The sequence below is a fragment of the Podarcis melisellensis genome, assembly GCF_964234715.1.
Source record: "Podarcis melisellensis genome assembly, chromosome: 5".
In the NCBI taxonomy this organism is placed as follows: domain Eukaryota; kingdom Metazoa; phylum Chordata; class Lepidosauria; order Squamata; family Lacertidae; genus Podarcis; species Podarcis melisellensis.
In genome coordinates this window covers 35,679,188-35,702,083 of record NC_138537.1, presented here as the reverse complement: position 1 = coordinate 35,702,083, position 22,896 = coordinate 35,679,188, and the positions used below count along the sequence as shown (strand labels likewise).

Below are 22,896 nucleotides of genomic sequence, written 5' to 3'. Positions count from 1 at the left end.
GCCCTTATATGTAGGAAGTGCTTTTATTCTAAAAAAATGTTCAGGGGTACTCTCATTTTCCTACTCATATTTAAATATTGCCCCTCAATGAGGCCAAACTTAGATTCACAAAATGTTTATGGGTATGCGTACTCCTGTGTCCCCCCAGAAAAAAGCACTGTATGTAGGCCCTATCTTAATTCTCGCAATAGCTTGTTTCTCCTTGGCTTCTCCTCCATGATGTCGTTGCCTTTATTTATTGAAAACTATTCCTGACTCAATTCATTCTTAAATCAGATCTTGACTTTTTTCACAGCTAGCAGGCACCTTTCTCCTAACTCTCTTAATTCTGGGGTCTCTTTTCAGCTTCCCACACACAGCCTCCTGTCTTTTAAATTCAATCTGAAGAGTCTTCAGAAGCTACATTATTTTTAACATTCTACTCTAGTCAAATTCACACAGCAATTCACTCATTAGTCAGAATAAGGAGGTGGATGGAATTCAGGCAACAGGAAAGCAATATATCCATAATGGAGTGCCTTCTGAAGTAATGGCAAGGGCTTAACTGTTAAATCATACAGAATAACGGACACATGTGTAATGACAACATGCTCGTGTACATTAACCGGTATCTAGTACTAAACATATGAAGATCTTTAAGACTTTTCCAAATGCATTCCAAGCACGGTTTGCATTCTTAAGCACTGACCCAAATATATCAACAACTGTTATCTGTTATCGCTCTAATACTAGAGGAATGCAATGTAGGGCTTGCGAATAAGAATTCAGTATGAACTAGCTGATTACATTCAATCCAAACTTTGAACATCTTGAACAGGTTATCTTCCATCACTTGCCTTTTTAATTAACTGTATATTAATTATAAAAGGGACACGGGTGGTGCTGTGGGTTAAACCACAGAGCCTAAGACTTGCCGATCGGAAGGTTGGCGGTTCGAATCCCCACGATGAGGTGAGCTCCCAGAAATCTCTTGCCCTCCCCCAGAGCAGTTGCCCGGGCAACCTCCAACCTGAGGCAGTGGGGGAGGAGTTCCCTTGTATTGTTAATGGCCCTCTACGAACCTTGCTCTGTCCCAGCTCCTGCCAACCTAGCAGTTCGAAAGCACCTCAAAATTGCAAGTAGATAAATAGGTACCGCTCCAGCGGGAAGGTAAACGGCGTTTCCATGCGCTGCTCTGATTCGCCAGAAGCAGCTTAGTCATGCTGGCCACATGACCCGGAAGTTGTACGCTGGCTCCTCGGCCAGTAAAGCGAGATGAGCGCCGCAACCCCAGAGTCGGTCACAACTGGACCTAATCAGGGGTCCCTTTACCTTTATATTAATTATGCCATTTCCATCTAGTATATAGGTGGTATATTTCAAAATACATTTTCATTTATACACTATCATTGTAAGCAAATTTTACTAAAATGGAAGTAGAAGGTTTCTACCAATTTCAATCACACTAGAACATAGCAGGAGTTTCTATTAAGTACTTTTAAACAAAAGCTGGATTGTAGAGTGCCTTCCTAAGATCTTACAGTAGTGTTAGAGAGAAGTTAGCCTTGACATTTCATGACTCTTCCAACAATCAATTTCATTATAGGGTTGGGATTTTGATGCCAAATAAATTCTGAATGCTAGAAAACACACACACACACACTCAAAACTCTCCCAGAACAGTCTCCATCAGCAGCTATTCCCCAGATTACATGGGATGGAGAGATTATAAAGGAGATGAAGCAACAACCTAAGAGGAAAGGTTGCATCATTGGGGCTTTTTAATTTAGAGAAAAGGCAAGTAAGAGATGATGTGATAGAAGTGTATACATGGAGAAAGTGGATGGAAAAGAAAATTTCTCCCTCTCTTGGAGAGGGAGGATTCAGGACAGAAAGTACTTCTTTACATACCACAGTTAAACCATGGAATTCAGTGGCTCCTAGCTAAGATGGCTATGCTCTGCTTCCACAGTCAGACACAGTCATGATTCTGAATACTAGTTGCTGGAAATCACAGGAAGGGAGAGTGCTCTTGTTCTCGGGTCCTGTTTGAGGTTTTCCAACAGGCATCTGATCAGCCAGCGAGAGAACAGGGTACTGGACAAAATGGGCCACTGGCCTGATCCAGCAGGCTCTTATTATGTTCTTATTTTACAGTCAGACCAAATCACTGTATTTATTGTTCTGGGCAGGAAGGTAATGAATGTTCTCAATCTCACTCACTAGCCATTCCACCTGGCCATTAAAACAAGTATGTAACACTATGCAAGATTGGTACATGAACATTTCCCCTCTTTCACTCATTTCTTTTTCTTTCCTATCTATAAGATTGTATGCCACTATTTTGAATTACATACTATTTTGAGTGCACTTGCAGAAAAGTGGTATATTATTTATTTATTGAATTTATATACCAACCTTCATCTGAGGATCACAGTATAAAAATACAAAAATATATAACACAATAACAAACGAAACAATATAAATGTAGTAGGTAAATGCATTTCATGATGCACCAATAATTAGGAAGTTCTGTGACCCTCTAAAAGCTCTGATTTGTATCTGACTCTCATATTAAGATGATTAAAGCAGCTCTACTCATATGATTTTAGTCAGATACAATCCCCTTTTAGTCATTAAAAAACTGAAGCAAAATGTAATTGAATTAGTGGTTGTCCTTTATTTTTAGAAATTAAATGTCTTCAATGAAACATAACAAGCAAGATTAAGTCAGAAGTATAGCAAAACTGTAAGGACATGAACACACTTTCCTTCTCCAAGTTAAGAAGCATGACTATACACAAGCTGGACTTTCTGCACAGAGTTCAGTCAAAAACAATCTTCATTTGCTCTTTTAAATATTTGAATAATTATTTTAGTATTCTTCCTGACAAACTGAGGACATCAATATGACTGAAGAATAATTGTGACAAGTACAAGGAACACTGTTTCCAGTCACCTAAGCCCAGAAAACTATATGACTAGTTTTGCATGACCAAGAGACATGTTTTCTCAACAGCATCCCCCCTACAAAATCTCCTCTGAAACTGAAGGGAGTTTGATAAGCAGTTTGTGATACAGAATAAGCCTTATTCATACAATCACAAAAATTATTTCCACTGGCATTTGAAGAAATAAATAATTCCAGGTTGTGTTAGCTCTACAAGCACTATTAGAGGTCACTTTAGGGTCACTATTAGAGAGTAATGATATGACTTACGTTCAGTTGTATAAAGGGGGGGGAGTCAGGAATTCCACTGGACATGCAGAGACCCCTGGGTAAACCCAAAGTACTTCTCTGGATTTCAGCTTCTGCCATCAAAATCACAACACACTACAGTAGATACAATGATATAAAATCTTGATCTGGCTATTCCTGGCTTTTCACACAGAAGACTGAAGAGGTCACTGCCCACAAAACATTGTAGTTTGATACCATGTTAATAGCAGGTAAACATGTCCACAAGATTGGAATACATCAGCAGCCTTATTTAAACAATCCATCTTGGCTTTGCAAGCTATGCTAGAAACTCTCAGAAAATCTTTAAAACGGGACCAGCACACAAGACATAATGCTAAGTGCTTTGCTGCCCCAGTTTCTTCAAGCTTTTCTGATAAACTTCAAAATCTGAAGACAGTGTCACTCACACATTTACATGTAATCCAGGAACATGCTGCAGACCCATTAAAATCTCATGAGAAAAAAATACATACATACAAATACATATGAGCTACCTGGATACACCAGTTTACTCAGGAATTCAAGTAATCAAACAAGTCAGCTACATGACAGATGGATATAAGATGATGTTTCCACTCAGCAGTTCCAACAGCAGCTATTAAGTTAAACATTTCATTTTAAAGAGCAATAGCTTATTCTTCTATTCCCTTCTCACAGTAAACTCATTAAAGTGAAATTATCAGCTTCAAATTGTAGCCCTGCTCATATCTGCTGTTCACAGACCAAACTGGTAGGTCCCAACATCATTGATCCCATTTTTATGATGCTGTGACATTTTGATGTTGTTTTATTCGGTTATAAGTCACAGTGATGCTATTAAGCTAAACAGCAGGATAAAAATAATAGAAAGCAAGGACAAATATAATCCTGCAACTTTTGAGGATTATTTATATAATCCTTAATATAGCACAGATGTTGTGAATTTATTTTAGTGCTATGACAAACTCATATAGCTCTTCATAACTTTCAGTAATGTGGAATTACTATTTTAGCAGTGCTATAATTCATTACCAGGCAGACAATGAAACAACTACAAAAATTACACCCGTACGTAACAAATTGGGAAGTACAGAACTCCAAGAAGGTGGAGTGTGTTGAAACTACCAGTATTTTGCATATTTTCATGCTAAACCTATGTGCATAGACTTTCCCCAAGGTGTTCTCACTAGGACTGCTAAAGGAAATGGGATGGCAAGTCCATGACTTATGCAAGGTAAGAATTATCTTAGAGCAGTGATGACATGGCATGGAAACAGGAGTTGCAAAAGTGCAGGGACAGAAATAGCTGGTGAGGAAAAGCAGTACATGCTAGGCTTAACATTTTGAGAAGCAAAACAAGGTAATAAAGTTTAAGAAACATTTTCTTGTGCAATTTTACATTGTATAGCAATGTATTCTTATTTTCAGAAAAACAAAGAAGATTCTTGTCCTGACCTTCACTGTTTGATGAATAACTTGAACTCTTAGTTCAGTTTCTGATGAGCTATTTAATCAATAAATCAGAATGGTAAAAAGGCAAGGTGCGGGTTAGAAGGTACAACAGATGCATAAAAGGTATAGAAAAACGGCTAAGTGTAAACCAAGACACATACCCTGCATCTTCCTGTTGAAGGACAGTGAGGGTATAGTACTTAGCATGATGACCAGCCAAGTCCTGGGATGGGGCAAGCAAACAGGCACTTCTTCAATAGGTTGGGCTTACAAAGTTTGTCAACAAGAGTGCCTCACCAGTGGGGATGGAAGTAGGGTTGGGTGCTGGCTCAGCATCAATTCCTGGCTCAGCATCAGTTGCCTCCTCCCTTGAAGGAGACAGTGCCGGGGCTGACTCCACAGCAAGAGGGATCTGACTAGAGGTCCTGGTGTCACAGGAGCGTAAAGCTCCTCTGCCAGACCACTTGGTCTCTCCCCTGGATGCAGCTCTCCTTGATTACCGGCCTCTGCTTGGGCTCAGACACTTTTGGGGGTTCACCTCTCCTATCCTGCCAGGACCCTCCCCAGGGTTATCCAGCTTGAACTCCCTGAATCCCTCCCCTTTCTCCTCATAATCTGACCATCTCCATGACACTTCCAAGGACTATGTGTAAATTCTGGGTAAATGCAAATAATTAGAACAAGGAACTACTGTGTTACAGACTAGGAAGTGACAAAGGCTGGCACAATGTAGTCCACAAAACACCACCAAGGTCTCTACTGCCAGCAGGTTCTTAAGGGGCAGTAACAGCAGCATCTTTTCTGAGATAGTGTCAATGTCAACTGAGTACAGAAACTGTTAATCTCAACCAGTGCTTTTTTTCTTTTAAAAAAAAACTGTTTAGGGATACTCTCATTTTCCTACTAATATTGAAATACTGTTCCTCAATGAAGCCAAACTTAGATTCACAAAATGTTTAGGGGTATGCATCCCCCAGAAAAAAGCACTGATTTCAACTATGTTCTTTTTAAAAAATGATTAAATTTTCCATTTTAGCAATCCAATAAAAACCACATTAAAACATTCCAAATTATCATACAATCAAAAAAGCTGAACAATCATGCCAAATTATATATCTTTGGGTGACTTCCCATGCTCTGAAGTTCAGGGAGTGATGATCTAATATTGTACTGCATTCCTTAATTTGTCAAATAGTCCCAATAAACATTTCTGATGTTGATCCTTCATGATCTCAACTATGTTCTTATGAGATCTAGACATTTATTACAACTAAAAAATGAAAGTACTTAAATGTGAATTAGTAAAAGCAGTCTTTCCAGGAAAAAAGAAAAAAGAAACCCTCCAGCAGCAGAAGGAAAGGGGAGAGAATGAGATGTAATAGTGCCAAAGCAAGTAATGCTTACTAAACTCAAAGCATGACTTCATGGTACTGCATGCCAGTTATGGAACAAAAAATAAAAGTGCAATTGCAGAGAAAAATGGAATGTGTTAAAGGTGCAAAGTATGGATATTTCTTGGAGGAACAAAGGGGAAGGGTAACTGTTTTGACACAGCCAGCCAATGGAAAGGGAAATGAGGCAATGAGGCAATGTCAGCAGTTGGGCACCACAAAGGTTTAGTGGATGTCAGGTTGAGACAGCTGAGGACAAGAAGTGGAATAGAAGAACAGAATATGCTGAAACAAATTACAGCTAGTTTGACTGACTGCAGATCATCATTTAACTTGAGCCTAGTTTGTTCAATAAACCATTGTTTAAATAAACCAGGGTTTAATACTGGCTTAACATGACATGAGAAGCAGGCCAAAGAGCAGACAAGCTACTGGCCAATGTAGTTGCCAATTAGGGCACTATGTCTCTGTGCTAGATAACAATTTTAGTTACCCCCAAGCAACTCAAATATGTTCCACTGAAAAATCAGTTATAAGGAAATGCCATTACCAGGAACAAATGAGTTCTTTTGTCAAGGAAGCACAATTTAACACAACTAAACCAAGTGCTAGCTGAAGCCCAATTCTTGCTACTGGCTTGTAGTTCATGGGAGGTAAAACAGTTGTTCTCAAAAACGATTTCAAAAGAAAGTCAAGCCATTAACAAAATAACAGGCTTAACAATATAGCAGTCCAAATAACAGGGAGAATGGAAATTGAAAATTGTTTTTTTAAGAAGAACCTGTAATATCCACAGCCATGAATTATAGGTCTCTTGTAAGGACAGATAAAAATAAGCTCAAGGCAGTTAACTGGCCATATTTAGAGTATTCAGAGTCATGACAAACATCTGGCAATGATTCTTTCTGGAATTTTGTCTATTTTTTTCCTACTCAACCAACAAGGCACTGACTATCCTAACATCTTTTTGATTCTTGTAGCACAGTATTTAAAGGGATTTGAAAGAGTTCATCCTCCCCCATTTTGCACATTTAAAGTGGTTAACACTTTCATAGCATACAGCTTCACAAAATAAAACAAATGCATTATGAAAGAATGACCAAAAGAAAAATCAGAATAAGGAAAAGATTGTCTCTGCCAGGGGGGAAAAACAACAACCTTTTGAGTTAAGTCTATTTCCTTCTTTGGGAGCAGTATGGAATACTGGGCATTTGCCAGATGCTGTCCTAAAAACTGCTACATGCTGTATGCACATATTGTCAAAAGTAACTTCATAGCACAAACTCCTACAATGTGTTTACAAGTCGTCAGCTGATGAAATTATTTTAACATCTTTTTCTTTCCATCAGTCCTTCAAATCAACAAACCTTCTTTAGCCTAACTGCAGTTTTGTTTGTGTATTTATGCTTTTATATTTCCCTTTAGTTAGCAGCTGTTTTTTCCTGTATAACCACAGGAAATCACAGCCTCGTATAAAAACTTCCAGATTACTTCCTGTATAGCTCAATAAACTTTCTGAGTTCCAAAAACAGTTCTTTATTTTAGACCTCAGAATGTAGTGAGTCATGGTCAACCATATACAGATTTGATTTTAAGTAAATCAAGACATAAAAATACTGATTTAAGACAACAAGAGCAAAGTGTGCCCATTTTTATACCATGCCTGTTGAAGTGGCACATAAACCACACATGATAAAATAATAGACTCTGACTTGTCTAACCCCAACTTAATGAAAGTTTGAAAGCAGGCCATTTTCACTTGTGGGATTCAGACCTTACATAGATAACTTATTGCAACAAGCCGGGAAAACTTAAAATGACTCAAATACCAAACAGTAATTTAAGAAATCTAAAGAAAAAGTATCAGACAATTATTTTAAAAATAGCTAAAGAGAATATTCTAATACTCAATAGCTTTCAAAAGAATTTAAGAATTATTTTTCCACTCTCTTTGTGCAACTGGAAGATGTGCTCTGCAACTGGCTATGTGCATTAACTAACTGCACCCTGATGGCATGTTAATATATTTTGTTAAGCAGTCACAGGATACTTAAGTCACCTCTGGAAAATCCCTTCTAGAAAATCCTCTCCCCTAGTTGTATGAAGGTGGATTACACTGAAATACTCAAAGGAACATACTTGGTTTTCTTTTAATCAGGGTCAGTGATGGTCACAGCATCAGTTAGTGCAGGAGGAGAATTCACACAAAACATAGTTACAGAACACAAAATAAAGTACTCACTCTATTACAGTGCATCTGAAAGTGTGGGCAACTAGTCTGTATCAAGAAGTGGAAACATTATTTAGTATGATAGCCAATTCAAACAGCCTACACCAAATGACACATTTGGGAAGCTCCAATTGTGGGAAAATATGATTATAAGAGACACACATTCAAGATAAAATCTGTACTTCTTTGGTAATAAAACTATATATCAAGCTACATTAGATTTTCTTTCAGAAACTTTAAGCAAGAACTTCATATCTGAATTATGCAAGAAAATTTCACCTAGCAATGTTTTGAAGCATTTATGACTAAAGGAATTGTACAACCATTTGTAATGAAAACGTATCCTACATTTATGAAGAAATACATTGCCTAAAAGTACCAGGGGTAAATGGCATAAAGCATTTCCCCCACTAATTGCTTAATGATGATCTAGAATGATAATCTAGTTTTGCCTCTCTCCTCCAAGTGAAACTACAGAAAAGAATAATTTAGAACACTCCTAAACAGGTGCTTCAAAATTCTTGTTTTCTATCAATATGAGCACAGGCATGATTGGGGTGGGGTGGGGAGGTGGGAACAGAAAAAGCCAATTTGGCCCTAGCCAAGGTGCACATTGGTGGTATCCTCAAGACTATCCTGTTAATCTATATATTTCTTCCTCCAGGTTTCACAATATTTAAACATTTTGGCTGGGGGCACTCCTTATCATTAGTCAAACACAGAAAAATGGAAAAAACACTTCACTTCCCCCATTTGCTTCATATCATCCCTCCACCCCATTTAAGAACAGGGGCACTGACAATAAACCAGTCCTCCAAAAAAAACAGGACACCTGCTTACATGGCTACATACAGACTATATGGGGAGGTAAATACATTTTTACCATGGTGGTTTAACATTGTTTTAACTCCCACATGTAATGGGGTTTTAGTGAGAAAATAAATTAATTAAACCATGTGTTTGTTTTGATCTTGAGATTCTTATATTTGTAACATTACATGTTGTTCCTATATGCCTCAACATAATAGCTAAAGACCTTTTAACCACATTAAGTGCATTTTCTATGATTCACTCCTTTTCTCAAATGAATCCCTTTTCCATGTTGCATACAGACAAAAATCCAAAGCTATACTGAAAGTTTTACCTCAATATCAAGTATCTCCACAGTGTTGTCCAAATGCTTTATCCTTATTTGTAGAGACCTCTCATGTGTTTTAGCAGGTGTTGAGGCTATAGCAGAGGAGAGGTTCTGTCCTGGTTCCAGGGTGCTCACTCCAGAATTTTTCTGGACTCCCAAACGAGAACCTGGAGTCTGCAGCACTCTGTAAGTGCCTTCTATCTCGCCCATTTTCCACCATCAAGCAACAATCCAATGAACTAAGAGAGAAAAATACAAATAATTTATTTTAATAACTTTTAAAGTCAGTACACCATGAATTTGTGCAAAAATATAACTAGCTGCTGCAAGTTGCTCTACAGCTCTGTGCACTCACTACCCACAACAAGATTTTGGGGGCAATTCCTCCTGTTCAGCATGCATGAGTGAGTAACGTAACAACTCCTCTGAACACCGAGATACAAAAATTAAGTTGGTACACATATTCAGGATAGAATTGTGAATTCCAAATCCAGCTCAAGGAAGACACAACACAATAATCTCCCCTGAAGATTAAAACATCCAGATGAGAATTGGTGCACACATTCAGGACATCACTCTGTATTTGGGGCTCAAACACCAAATCCATTTTCAAAGAAAGTTGTAAAATAGACTGAAATTCAATCTTTGAAGTAAGGATACTAGAATATGTTGCTTTACTAATTACTTGTTGAGGATTTGAAGTTGGCAAGAGCCTCAGAGTTATGTCATCCCTCTCACTACTTCATCTTGGGGCAAAACACAAACAAGTTAAGTGGGCTTTGATGGATTTGAAAGTGGAACCTTCCTAAACCACCCCTGGATTGAAGTAGGGGCAAAGTGAGGAATCAGGGAGATTCAACCTGCCCATAATCCAGGATTAATATGGGTGCAAGAATGATGCAGCAAGTGGGTACGTACTAAAGAGGGAAAGACAGAAACAAAAAAATCTAAAACAGATAAAACCTTCCATTTTTAGTAGTGAGGCTGCATAGCAACTCGAATAAATATATGGAACTGTCAAAGCATGAAACATATTCATTACAGCATACTGCATTTTGTGTTAGCTTATGCCAGATAGTAGCATAACAAGTTAATTATGCCATCTAAACAATTAGCCAACAACTTATGAATATGGCAGATTATGAGTACTTCCAAACCTCCCTCCCAATGAAACTCCCACCTTCCAAGCTTAAGCCAATCAATATCAGAAACCCATAACATTTGCAAAGATTGCTCTGGGTATAGCTTTCCAGAACTGAAAGCCAAATATAAGCTCTCTCAACTGTTGCAAGTTTGCTACTTCACAGACAAAATCTCTAATTCTGCTTAATTTAGAAGACCAGTAGCTTGCAACAGGCAAGTGAGGAATGCCAGTTTTAGTTGTCCATTCAGTATAACTGAAACAATAGAACAGTGAGCATATTGTAACCAATTAATGCAGTGTGAGTTCTGAAGCAAGCAGTAATATACACTAGGTTGATTCAAACATTGAGGTTTGTCCAGTCATAATTTCTGTGTTCAACTGTGAGCTATTTCTTGGTGCATGAGTAGAAAGGCACTTTCAGTAACTTATTTTTGTAAACCACTTAAAGGATTTTTTTTACACTCAAGCATCATATAAATTATGTTAAACAAACCAACAAAAGCATTTCCTTGCCTTTATTAGTTCCCTTCTTCCAGAGCTTTACTGAGAGACATCCAACACTGCGCAAGCAGACTTCCACTTATGCAACAGGACTTCCTCTTCTCTTCCCCCCTGAAGTCTCCCAAGAGCCCCCCAAATCTGTTCCAGTTAATAAAACCCCCTAGAGCAGATTTTGGGGCTGAACTGGGGACTACCCATTAAGTCCAGGTATATCTTCTGGGAACACTCTAGAGCAGGTGGGGGCAGGGGTCTACAGGTTGTGTGTGAAGTAAGAAAATCCTATTGCACAATCAGGCAGGCTTCTTTGGATGTAATCCATTAAGTCCAGGTCTATCTTCTGGAAACAACAGACACATTTATTTATTTGGACAAGGGGATTGCAAATGGAGTTGTGATGGGTGAGCTTTAGTGTCTCTTTTTCAAACAAACGTATTTTTAGTATGTGTATTTAACTACTACCTGCCCTAAACCTCCTAAGAAAGAACAGGCTAATACAACATTCCAAATCAATAGCTAGAATAGAATCAAAGTACTTTAGCTAAAATAAACTGTTAGATATAAATAGCATGGTATGCTTGTAAATTTCCATCCTCAGAAAAGCTAAGTGTTAACTGTTGCTGCCCAAACCTCAGCAATAACTGACATAAACCTTTTTGTGCCTGCCTTGCATGAGACTTGGGGATAAGCAGCAGCACAAGAGGAGTACCCTAGATGAAAGATAGCTTTTCAGGCATTGTATCAGAAATATGTGGCAAGACAGCAATTGTAAATGAAAATGCATTCTTTATCAACAATAGAAAGCCCAGAATGGGTTAGGATGAATATTAATCCTCATATCCTCCATTCAGGGGGGGAAACACAATTGTTGCAAAACATTATCAAACACAAAAAGTTATCAAAGGATACTGTAACAAATACTGTATACAGAATCTACTATTCTCCCAAGCTTACAAGAAAAATCCATGTGTGTCGCTGATACAGCTGCAAATGCAAATTTGGACATACATAAGCTTTACCACAGCAGTACTACCTAACTGAAGTCCCAATTATACAAATGATAAAAGACTCCAGTTAAAAATCAAACCAAACCCACTCAATGGATGGAACAACACTAACTCCCCAATCCATAACCTTGAGGGGGTTAGAACTTCAGAGATGCCTTCCTACCAGCAAAGGGCTTCACTAGTCGGCGAGAAACCTCCTCCACAGAGGCTTCTGGCGCACCTGCTGAAAGCTCTGTGGGTGTAGTTCTACAGCTGGCAGTGTTCCTGCTGGCAGTAGCTGGCAATAGGCTCTGAAATGGGGCAGAGGTGGCCTTGGATCAACTGCATGAAGTCTACTACAATATAACTAAATGTCTACAAGAGATATAATTTACTAGACTAAAATAACTTGGCAGAAAGGGGATTTCCAAGTACAGTGGTACCTCGGGTTAAGTATTTAATTCGTTCCGGAGGTCCGTACTTAACCTGAAACTGTTCTTAACCTGAAGCACCACTTTAGCTAATGGGGCCTCCTGCAGCTGCCACGCCGCTGGAGTATGATTTCTGTTCTCATCCTGAAGCAAAGTTATTAACCCAAGGTGCTATTTGTGGGTTAGCGGAGTCTGTAACCTGAAGTATATGTAACCTGAAGCATATGTAACCTGAGGTACCACTGTATCAGGCCATTTTGAGACACTTACAAGCCATACAGAGAATTGATCCAAACAGAAGATCAATGCAGCAAAACAGGAACTGGATCAGTACACCTATCATCTTATACTATTAGATATTTATTTTTGTAATATTTTCCTTTTAATTCCATTTTCACACTATGAAACTAGATGCCAGAGAAGCTGCAGCCTGAACAATCCTTTCAGGAAGTTTCACATACAGCAGATTTTCAGGAAGACATCTCCATATAGCTGACTTACGGTAACTCTGAAATTCACATGTAGAGAATCTAGTTAGTATAATGATTGCACACGTAAGTATTTATCATTGTGTGTCTGCACACTGGCCACAGCTGGAGTATAAATAATGGCACACACAGTAAGGTACCAGGAGGTTTCATGGGGAAGCTTGTACCAAGTCTGTAGGGTGGGGTCTGCGAGCATTATTTTTTTTGCAAAACTCCAAAGCATAAGGCACGTAGGCTCCTCATTAGAGCTAAACGCTATCAAAGGCTGGGTTGCATAAATAATTAGAAACAACTATGTGAGCATATGGCCACCTAATTACCGTCCTTTGAAAGTAGTGTGTAAGTAAGTACTCTACAAGCCTTCTAGAAGTGGAGGGGGGAGGAACCCTCAAGTATACCCTTTGAAACCAACGTCTTGGAAAAACTGACGTTATTTGCACCAAATCAACCATAATGAGAGCAGCATGCGCCAGGTGGTGTTAAAAAAAACGCGATCGGGGGGAAGAGCCGCGTCTCATATTTAGGAACAGAGCTCAAACTGGGACGGGAAGGCAACAAGAAGTTCTAAAAGCATGCAGAACTGCAACACACTTAAGGATGCCCTCCTGCATATCTCAGAATTACACAGCCCACTTGTAACACACCAGGTTTGAGTCGGGCGAGGCAACCGGACAGCAGCCACCGAAAACCGTTCCTTCAACGCCTCTCGGAAAGGGACTCTGCGCTGCTCGTCCTTGCCCTGCCGCGCCCCGCGGGGGATGAGGGACGCGGCCGTGTTTCTCTCCCGGGCAAAGGTCGTGTTTTCTGCCGCTGAATTCACGCCCCTCCCGCCCCCGACGGACTGACCTCCCCCTACCCCGCAGCTTCCGAGTCCCCTCGGGCCACGAAGCCGCCGAGAGAGGCTGGCGGCGGCAAACCGAAGCGGGAAAAGGGGGCTGCTGAGGTAGCGCCCCCCCCCACTCTAAGCAACTCCGAAGAGAGGGTAGGAGGCGCCCAGCCTCGACTTCGACGGCTCCCGGGCGAGGAATGCGCCCTTCCCTCGCTCGCTTCTTCTCCTCCCTTCCCCGCAGCCCCGCTCTCACCTCAGACCGACATCTCAGTCGACGACCGCACCGCGAGACGCAGCCGCCTCAGCTGCGCGCCCACTTCCCCGCTCTCGCGCGCCTCCTCGGCTTCCCTCCGCCCTCCCCATCCACCCCTCAGGAGGCCGGCGCCATCGCCGCCACCCCCTCGCGCCAGAAGCGCCTCTCTCATTGGCTGCCGCGGAGTTCCTCAGGCAGGGCTCCAACGGCCCTCTTCCGCGAGCCCCGAGTCAGCAGCCTCGGCGGTGGGCGGGACCTGCTTACTGGGCGGGGCTCTTCACTCCCGGCTACGGGTGGCTCGAAGGAAGAAAAGCGAGCGAGGCGCGGCGGCGGAGTTAACAGCTTTTACCGGAGGCTATTAAACTGCCACAGGCGCCACCATAATAAGGGCACTGAGGAGTAATGGGGCCAAGCGAAGGACCTCTCTCCTGACTGGCTCGGTCAGAGGCTGCCCCATAACCGCCTCCGCGCTCGACCCCACGGGAGCCCTTCTCCGGCCCAACTGCCATTTCTGTCTCCGCAACCACACCTCGCTCGTCAGTGCGAAGCTGGATCGGGTTGAACCGGTGAAAGCGACGAGATTTTCCTGCCAAGCTTCTTTACGTGTAAGGGAAAGTCACGGCAGCCACTCCCCAGATGCCTGAAGCTCTTGAGGATGTGGGGGGTGGGGTGGGGAGAATGAGGTGTGGAGTAAAACAAAACTAAACTAAAAAAAAAAATCAGACACGACGCCTCTCTTCGCAGCTGATGCAAAAGAAAACAAAAATAAAACTCGGGAAGTCTCAAACGTGTTTGCTGTAATGCATGGCCCACCCATACGTTCAAAAACTTGAGACGGCAAACGTATGTGAAGTTGCGCTTTTGTCTTTCACAACTGCGCACTCAAAGCCGAAGAGAAGTTGAAAAGCATTGGCAGTTTTTATGTAGCGTCAGTAGAGTTTTACACGCAACTTGCGGGAGGAATTCAAAAACCGCTTTAAATTAAAATCGTGAACGTCATCGGAAATAATTGCCTTCCTTGATTAGATCAAGCAGGGTATGATGATCCTTATACCCAGTTTTCTTTCTCAGTATTTACAGGGGGGTATAATGCTCCTGTAAATGGAAAATGCAAGGACCTTTCTTCACAATTATTTCATATTAAAAACGTGTTTGACATGGGACAAATGACAGCTTGGATCAGCCCTTCAATTTAGTTGTAGAGGAAGATTAAGAGGAGGAGTTTGTGGAACAAGTGGGTTTACAGGAGCCTAGCTTTGTAGTTTGATCCTAGGTAATGCATCAACCCATACCTAACTGATAAGCTAGGGAAAATAATACTTATCATTCAAAATAATGTGGAACATTCTTCCTGTTGTGAATGACTATCCCTTTCCCCTAAGTGTCTCTGACAACATGTTTCCATAATCCTTTTGCATACGCAATATGTACTTTTCAAGGGTGGTGGCTTGATATATTTGTTTAAAGCTTGCTCTATATGTTCCTGATAGTGCTAAAGAGTTATTATCATGTTTTGAAGTGTGTTGCTCAATGTGTGTTGGGGAAGAAGGGACAGAAATCCCAGATCTAATGAAACAAGTGTGTATTGTACTATTTTTGTTCCTTTTCTGAAGAGGTACAATGATGAGCATTTTATCCAAACACTTAATATACAAAATTCTATTAAAAGCTGGGCTCTTTTTTAAATCAGAGAAAAAACTTGGTGACCCATATTTACATATACATATACAAATGGAAACAATCAGGTTCTATCAACACACTTCAGATATGATGTCAAGATTGCCATCTTTCACATGTATTATGTAATAATAAGTCCAGACCAAATAAGTTTGCAATTCAAATTATTCTTACAAATGTATCTTATTTTAATTGTTAATTAGCTAGTAAAGCTTATATAAACCAATGCATGATGTTAACTTTTAGAGGCGTCTATCAGATGTTTAGGGCAGGTGTCCTCCATATATTTTAGTCTATAACATCTATCTTCCCTGACTTGGCTGTGGGAGACGAGGCCAGTGGAAGTGATAGTCCACAGCATCTGGAATGCACTATACTGGTATCAGTGGGTTAGGGTGCCAAAAAGACAGTGAACAACTTCTAAAACAATAGATGGCTTTGTTTAGGGGTTTTGTCTTCTGCCAGTTTTGACACACAACATAAAAGGACTGCTGAATCAAATCAAAAGACCTGTCTAGTACAGCATCCTGTTTCCCACACTGGCCAACAAGATGCCTACAGGTAGTGCACAAGCAGGACATGAATAGCCCTCTAATGCTATTGTTCTCATACAACTTGTATTTATAACACGTAGTATCTAAACTGAGAGGAGATTGCTTATAGCTATCTATATAGAACCATTACTACTATATCCACTGTCAGTGAGCCTTTCTTTGCCCATTTACAGGTACGGTTTGAATCCAAACTGCATCTGCAGATGGACTGCAAAAAGGCTTGCTGAAATTACTGATCAGCTGTTCAGCGATTACAGGGAGTCCTTTTGAATTATGAATTTTTGACAAGAGTTCTAGTCAAAGCCTTTTGAGAGTCCAAGTATATAATTTTTACCAAATTTCCCCTATCCACATCCTTGTGAAGACTCTCAAAGAGCTCTAAAAGGATAGTGAGGCAGAGCTTTGTAGAAGCCATGCCATGTTGATTCTACAGCAAGTCTTACTATTAAGTATGATCAATAATTTTATCTTTAACAAATGTTAACCTAATGGGCCTGTAACTTTATAGAACCAACCTGTTTTAAACACTGGTGCCACATAGACTGCTTTCAGTTCTCTGTCATGGATGCCAAGCTTTGGGGCGAGTTACAGATTTTGTTAGAAGATTGTTAGAAGATTTGTTAGAAGTCTTTTTAGAATGCTCAGGTGGATTCCATCCAGATCCGGTGATTCGTTTTTGTTCAAGGATCATAGGAGTTTGGTGGTTGCATCAGATGGGATAATCCAGACTCACCCATATATCATTACAGCTTCCATTTTTTTAAAAAAACAACAACCCTAAACTATCTAAACCTTTAACTTACAATAGAGTAAGGGAAAACATGCAAGCTCTGTTCTGTCCAATTGCTGAGTAAGACAATCTCACCTTAGCTCCCAGTGTCATTGCTAATGAATGTTAAAACACCAAGGTGATTAAAACACTAAGGTGACATTTGTTTTTAATTATTTTCCTTGCCCAGAATGAATTATAATTCTAGTATCAATTTAAGTGCTTGCTCCCACCTCCCACATCAAATAAATGAGACTCTCTTGCCTGGCTTTGTGTCTGCATTTCCTGACTGATACAGTAGCTAATGTAGTAAACCTTCTTAAGTGTCAAGGTCACTGTCTAGGGCAGGCCTGCATAGCTTGGGACACACCTAGCCAAATGCAGCCTATTTGATATGTACTGTGGCCTGCCAGGTTTGATAATGTCCCCTGTTTTAGCAGTAGCATACTTTTTCAGGCCCCTGGTGGGTCACAGTACATAAATTTAATGAGCTGTATTCAGCTTGGTGGGTCAACAATGTAGTGGGCCAAGTTTAATTTTACTTCAGTTTGTATCATGAGTTTAGTATCGTTCCCTTTAAAACTGAAGTTTAGGATCTAAATTGTATTAGTGGGTGGAAAGACAACAGCAACCATTAGAAAGTGAGGGAGGAACATGAACATTTGAGAGAAGCAGAATTCCTTAGAAGTGCTAACACCCTGTCATTTGTGCTGTTTGAGAGAGACTGCCCTTTGGCCTTCTGCCCACATGAACCAATGTAGTTTTCTGAACTTAAAAGAGTATAATCAAAAATTACTGAGGTTTATGTTACTTGCACTCAAAATGTCCAATTTAGCATTTTCTAAGGACCCATGTGCAGATGTCCTACTTGTGGTGAAAGCTTCCTCTCCCCATCACAGCAGCTCTATGTTCTTGATGAATGGCCAAGAACAAAAGTCTAAATTTTGCATACCACGTGGTCCACCACCACATGGTCCACACTGAGGAAGGGTGTGGTGGTATTTAAAGCAACACCCTTGTGTGTCTCTGTCTGTCTGTCTGTCTAGCATGAGAGGGAAAGATTTATGGCCGAATTTGCTCAGTCTGTCTATGACTTGAGGACTCTTTGATACAGGGCACAGAGAATGAACTGAGGACCTATGGCACCCACACAACTGTGCTACTAACCACAACAGCCTTCAGTGGCAAAGGTGCAATTGACTAAAGTGGCAAGTGTTCACTCTGTATACAAGAAGCATCAGTGCCTGCAGTGGTTCTCTGTAGTTCTCAAGGTGCCATAGGGCAATGCCTTGCCAGCATTTGAATAATTTGCATATCAAGAAGTGCCACTCTTCCTTGTGTGAGGCAGAGGCTTGATGCCTGTACTCTCAGCTTGATGTTGGAATGTCTTCTGTCCTTTTTCAGTTTGCTTTGACCTGAGAGAGAAATATAAATAAAGAGAAATATTAGAACCTGGGATCATTTAATGAAGCTGAATAATGGGAGATTCAGGACAGACAAGAGGAAGGATTTTTGCGCACAGTGTATTTTCTTAAAAAACAACAACAGTGGAATTATCTACTGCAAGATGTAATCATGGCAACCCACTTTGATGGCTTTAGACAAATTCATAGAGGAAAAGGCTATCAGTGATAGGTAGCACGAACCAACTCCTACACACCCTAGTGGCACAGCCAGTCTTACTAGCTTAAGCCTACCCCATTTCAGACAAGCTTGCAAATAAATGAATGGAAAATTTGTAGAAACCTCTGTAAACTTGTTGTTCCATTAGTCAGGGAGAAGTTTGCACAAGCAGAGCTGGGCAGGTCAAATTACTGAAGCTTGAAAAACTAAAATTTTTGCAGGGCACCAGCAGCCACTGGTTTTTTAAAAAACAAGAAATATGTCTATTCTAAAAACAAGTTCCCATTCTTTGGAGCAGGGATGGGAAGCTCACAGGCTGCAGCCTTGCTCCTCGGATATTTCTATATCTCACCCCCACATTGGCCTTTTAATAAAAACAAACATTGAAATCTATTTCTTGCCCATTCCTCATCCACACAGTCCTTGCTAGCTGATTTCGTCTCTGAATCAGGCACATCTTCCATTTAAAAAGGTTCTATCCTTTCTGTCTCTTGGGTGCCACCATTGATGTCACCTTCTACCATGAACACCAAATATCTCCCCCACTAGTCTTTCTCAAGGGAAGGGCTAGCAACAGAGAATGGGCTGGGTGGGTACCACTGTTGGAAGCTGTTCCAAGCCCCTGACAGCAGTGGTGGCCAGCAACTTTCCCACAATGAGAAGAGCTGTGTCTATTACATGGTGATGGACCATGGGGAAGTACAGTGGTACCTCGGGTTACATACGCTTCAGGTTACATACGCTTCAGGTTACAGACTCCGCTAACCCAGAAATAGTACCTCGGGTTAAGAACTTTGCTTCAGGATGAGAACAGAAACTGCTCCGGTGGTATGGCGGCAGCAGGAGGCCCCATTAGCTAAAGTGGTGCTCCAGGTTAAGAACAGTTTCAGGTTAAGAACGGACCTCTGGAACGAATTAAGTACTTAACCCGAGGTACCACTGTATAGGGAGGCTAGAGAAAGGGAGACAGGCTGGCCAGCCCCCCCAAAAAGGTTCCCCACACTTGTCACAATGACTCTCAAATCCATTACATCCCTTGCAACTTATTTCATACTAGACCAAAGCAAAGGCTAAAATAAGGCTATTTTTACACAAGCTTGTAAAGAGTAGGATGGGACCAGTTGAAAGCATCAGTGAGAAAATTAAGCAAATGCATAAATAAGAAGCTAGCACTAAAGGGAAGGGGTTTGGGAAGACTACAAGAAATGAAGGAACAAATTTAATTTTTAAAGATGTAAGAGATAGAAACACCCCCTATATCATATACATACATTATATTATAGTTAACTGTAAATATAGCTTGTCCTCTAAGCCTTTACTGTGCAAGTTAGCAACAGGGCCCATGTAAGAAGTTATTTCGAATTGTATTGTGTAGATACCAACAAGCCCTACCTGCTTTTATTCAGTGCCTCAAAAAGTATATGTCTTTTATAGCAGCACATAATTATTTTCTTTTGAACCCTTTAACTACTGTGATCATATTTAGTTATATTGTTGATAAAATAACTATTATTGCAAACTAACTGATTTTAATTATACTTACTGGTGATAAAACAGGTTTATTGTTTTAGCTAGCTCTTATAAGAAAAACGTCATTCTGCAAATATACTGCACTAAGCACAGATATATGTTGAAACGCATACATACGCTCTGCAACTTCTCTTTCATCAATTTTGAAGTTCAAACGCCTTGTTACTTCCTAAAGAATAAGCTTACAGAATATGAAGCAAAGAAAACAAGGCAGAAAGACCCACTCAAGTGATCAAAACAAAGCTAGCAAATAATGTATAAACAACTCTTGTTCAAAAGGAATAGACCAAACAGAAAGGGAGCAGCAGCAGCATTATATGTAAAGGATGTGTATATTGTGAAGAGATCCAAGACCTGAAGCATGGAAGGCAAATTGATAGTAAATGGGTAAAACTTTTAGGAGAGGAAAACAGCGGTGACCTTACTGTGGGTGTCTGCTATAGATAGACCTCCAAGCTAGACTGAAGACTTCAATTATGTTGCTGTTGTTTAGCAGTTTAGTCATGTCCGACTCTTTGTGACCCCATGGACCAGAGCACGTCAGGCACTCCTGTCTTCCACTGCCTCCCACAGTTTGGTCAAACTCATGCTGGTAGCTTCAAGAACACTGTCCAACCATCTTGTCCTCTTTCAAACATTCAAAAAGGATAAATATTGTAGTCATGGGAGATTTCAACTACCCTGATATCTGCTGGAACTCAAACTCTGCTAATAATGTAAGGGCCAACAGATTCTATTATTATTATTATTATTATTATTAGTAGTAGTAGTAGTAGTAGTAGTAGTAGTATATTGCCCTTCAGCTGCAGATCTCTGACAATTTCATTTCCCAGAAGGTGGAAGAAACAACAAGGGGATCATATATCTTGAACCTGGTCCTCACCAAAAGGGAGGAACTGATGAAGTGGAAGTACTGGGAACCTTGGGAGGAAGTGGTTGTGTCCTCTTGTGTTTCATGATACACAAGCAAAGGAAAACTGAGTGTAGTCAGACATGCACTCTGGACTTCAAGAAGGTTGATTTCAAAAAGCTTAAGGAACTACTGGGTGAGGTCCCATGGTCAGAAATAATAAAAGAGAAGGAAGTCCAAGATGGTTGGTAGTTTCTTAAAGATGAAATATTGAAGGCACAAATGTAGACAATTTCAACAATAAATAAAAGTGGGGTGCATCTAAAGAGCTGAGATTTAAGAATGGCATGTATAAGAAATGTAAGAAAGAGGAAATCACTGAGGAAGAGTATAAACAAGTAGCTAACAGTTGAAGGGTGAAGATCAAGTAAGCCAAAGCTCACAATGAGCTTAGGCTTGCAAGAGGTTCAACTATGTTAGGAGCAAGAGGAGGAACAAGCAAGTATGCAGTAGGTTCTCTGCGTGAAGAAAACTGAGAAAATTACTTTGTAATAACAGAATAAATGATGCAAAGAGGAAGCTGCAGCCAAGATAGGAAAAGAGGTGGTAAAGGAACACCTAGCTACTTTAAATGAATTCACATCTCTAGGGCCTGTTGAATTGCACCCAGGGGTATTAAAGGAGCTTGTGGGTGCAACTTCAGAGCCTCTGTCTATAATCTTTGAGATTTTTTGGAGAACAGGTGAGGTCCCTGCGATGCTCATCCAACAAAGTGTGGTATGTTGCTCATGTGAATGGGGGACGTTGCAAACCAAATCTTTTTAAAATGTGATGATGTATCGCCCTCTTGTGGGAAGGATTCCTGATTGCATGATACCAGAGGAATCAAACAGTATTTCACATTTACTCAGTCCCACTCTACTCAATGAAGTTTACTCCCAAGTCCTACATACTGTACAGGTGTGCAGCTAAATTTGAGTTCTGGCACCAGTGTAAATTATATTAGTTGGCATCTGTCTGTCTCAGGAGATAATGGAGGAGTGCGCCTTTGTGGGGGTGAAGTTGGAGAGCTACAGTGCTGGCTGTGGCTGTAGAGCTCAATATGGGACAGATGTGTTTTGTTTCAACCGGGGCAGAAGAAAGGGTCCGGTTGTGCTGCTGCTGCTGCTTCAACTCTTATCCACTGTTCATATTCAGAACTTGCACCATGCTGTGGGAGAACAAATCCAAAGTGAAAACTTCTAATTTTAAATCAAATTGTTGCATTCTAGCTATATATATTCAAATATTTGCTTCATCACTTTACTTGGGCTCCCAAACTTGAAGCAGTAAATACAATGCAAGTTGTTGTTTTTTCTTATTGTTTTATCTCAAAACACTTGCCTTTTGCCTTCATTTTGTCCTGCTTACATTCTTATCTGCACGCAGCACACTGGCTCCAAGTTCAAATATATTAAATTGGCACAAAATTGTGTGAGTTGTTTTAGAATGTATGGGAAGGAGAATCCTGTTGTGAGAATAATACTAAGAACAGATAGCATAAGCTTACGTGACCTTGAATGCAGTTAGTACTGCTAAACAAATATATATATATATATATATATGCTTTCGTAGATTTTCACGGGTACAAGAATGCAGGTTTTGGTGTCCTCGGGTGTCTTCCGGTGTAAAAGTTGGGGTGTCTAGGCGACGTTTCGACGAGGTCTCACTCGTCATCTTCAGGCTGGTGCTTTCGGCTTCTTGTTACTGGAACAGAGCAGGATCTCAGTGTTTGAGTTCCTATAAATACTGTTGAGGGGGTGTGGTGTATAGCCTCCAATGTTCTGGGCAGAGAGGAAGTTCCTAGCACACTAG

At 40.5% G+C, this 22,896-nt stretch overlaps 1 protein-coding gene and 1 long non-coding RNA gene across 8 annotated transcripts in view; one reads left to right on the top strand and one right to left on the bottom strand.

Moving 5' to 3' along the window:
* The window catches only part of FARP2 (FERM, ARH/RhoGEF and pleckstrin domain protein 2), a 64,322-nt gene extending 50,165 nt beyond the window's left edge, over positions 1-14,157 (bottom strand). For 4 of the 7 annotated variants that reach the window (XR_014168179.1, XR_014168180.1, XM_081910351.1 and 1 more), the window contains exons 1-2: positions 14,040-14,156; positions 9,417-9,649 (exon numbers count right to left, since the gene is read on the bottom strand). Coding sequence is in view for 5 of the 7 variants with exons in the window: in XM_081910351.1 (XP_081766477.1) it covers positions 9,417-9,620 (204 nt within the window). In the remaining 2 variants the exon portion in view is untranslated. Of the gene's footprint in view, positions 1-9,416; positions 9,650-13,601; positions 13,748-14,039 lie in introns of those variants that run through there. The other 3 variants (XM_081910354.1, XM_081910355.1, XM_081910352.1) reach the window with 2 other exon arrangements.
* A 112-nt stretch (positions 14,158-14,269) lies between these two features.
* Positions 14,270-21,120, top strand: LOC309369643. Its single transcript, XR_014168211.1, has 2 exons — positions 14,270-14,644; positions 21,026-21,120. It is a non-coding gene; the product is annotated as an uncharacterized lncRNA (long non-coding RNA).
* The last annotated feature ends 1,776 nt before the right edge of the window (positions 21,121-22,896 follow it).